A 1,685-nucleotide genomic window follows, 5' to 3' on the forward strand; every position below is an offset into this window, starting at 1 on the left:
GCAAGGACAGGGGCAGAGGCCTGGCCACTGCCCTCCCCTGCCACCATCACAGCCGCCTTGTCACCTTCTGCCCCGTGGTTGGCCCTGGCCTCCGCCAGCCCCCCAGCCCCAGCCCCAGCCCCTTCCTCTACCTGGGCCCTCTCATTCCTGAATAGAGTGGCCTCCCACGACTCGGACTCGCGGACCAGTCCCAGCATCTCCAGGAAACTGGGCGCCCTCCCGACCAATCTGAGCTTGCGCAGCGCCTCGTCCAGAGGCTCGATGAGAGTGGCCTTGGTGAGCACCTGCCTCAGGCGCAAGTGGTCGACCGAGGCTCTGGCCAGGGCCCCCTTCTCCATGGCTTTCTGCAGCAGGACCTCGAGCCGCAGCACGAAGGCCGACAAGCGCTCGCCCCGCCTCTGCTGAGCCGTCAGACACCTCAGCCGCGTGGCCGCCTCGGAGTCGGTATCCCCAAACACCTGGACCAGGGCGTCCAGGCACTCCTGCGCGGAACGCGCGGGGTTCTCGGCCAGGAGCCCGTGCACCAGCTGCAGGGCGGTGCCGCGCAGGCCCTCGAGCAGCCGCCGCCGCCTTTCCCTCTCAGAGACCGCCTGCCACACCTGCAGCATGTCGCTGGCGTGGTCCAGCCAGGCCTGGAAGGGCTCCTCGCCGGGGCCCGGCTCCTGGCGCCCGGAGAAGATGCCCAGCGGCTGGTAGCGCACGGTCTCCACCCAGGGCTGGACCGCCTGGGTGACCGAGCGCAGCCAACGCAAGCGCCGCAGCCCCAGCCCCAGGGCGCCCGCCACGCTCTCCACCGTCTGGCCCTGCTGCTCCAGGAAGTGGAACACGCGGCCCAGAACCTCCTCGCCAGAGCAGCGGGGCACGCACACCACGCGCCACGGACCCCCGCTGCCCTGGATCTCACGGGGCACCTGCGCGTGGTCCACATCCTGCGCTAGCTCCACCAGGGCCGCGGCGGCGTTCTCCTCCTCGCGGAACACCCGGCCGAGCACCGAGAAGCGGCCCAGCGGCCACAGCGCAGCCTCCAGGGCCTCGTGCACCTCGGCATCCTCGCACTCCTCGGGGATGCCCACCACCAGCAGGCCCCGACGCGGGCTCACGCCCATCCACCGGCACCAGTCGCGCAGCATCGCCACCGCCATGGCGCCCGGTGCGGCTCGGGTCCCGGCGCGGAGCAGGCCTGGGAACGCGAGCGCCAGAACAGGTCAGTGCTGCGCCGGGCCCTCCCTGCCCCCCTCCCCAGTCCCGCCCCGCGCGGCCGCCGACTTCCCCGGGGGCAGGAGCCTCCTCCCCCTCCCACCGTCCCCCCACCCCCCGGCTCCGTCCTTTGGGTACCTTGTCCCGGCCGCCGCCTTCTCGACAGAAGGAAAGCGGGGCTGGCACGATCGGGTTGCTGCTGCCTGGGGTCCCCGCGCGTCTCTCTCTCTGTCTGCCCTGCAAGCCTCTGGGCTCCGGGCCGTTCCCAGTGTGGTATGAGATCCCCGCGCCTGCTCCTCGCTGCGTCTGCAGTGCGGACGGGGGGCGGGGTCACGGCAGCGTCTGCGAAGGCAGAGCGCGGACCCCCACGTTGCCCTGGAGACCGCTGGGCCATTGGCTCGCGCGCGGGTCACGAGGCTCACAGCTGCCTCAGGCGCCCGCGCCCCAGACAGCCCCGCCCTCTAGGGGGCGCTGGCTCACCAGGGCCC

General features: G+C 72.4%; 1 protein-coding gene across 1 annotated transcript in view; it reads right to left on the reverse strand.

Moving 5' to 3' along the window:
- PNMA6B overlaps positions 1-1,142 on the reverse strand; it is a 19,248-nt gene extending 18,106 nt beyond the window's left edge. Inside the window, exon 1 of the mRNA XM_006877216.1 lies at positions 45-1,142. Coding sequence (XP_006877278.1) covers positions 45-1,142 — 1,098 coding nt within the window. The remainder of the gene's footprint in view (positions 1-44) is intronic.
- Between the last annotated feature and the right edge of the window lie 543 nt (positions 1,143-1,685).

Source organism: Chrysochloris asiatica, unplaced genomic scaffold (assembly GCF_000296735.1).
Source record: "Chrysochloris asiatica unplaced genomic scaffold, ChrAsi1.0 scaffold00445, whole genome shotgun sequence".
In the NCBI taxonomy this organism is placed as follows: domain Eukaryota; kingdom Metazoa; phylum Chordata; class Mammalia; order Afrosoricida; family Chrysochloridae; genus Chrysochloris; species Chrysochloris asiatica.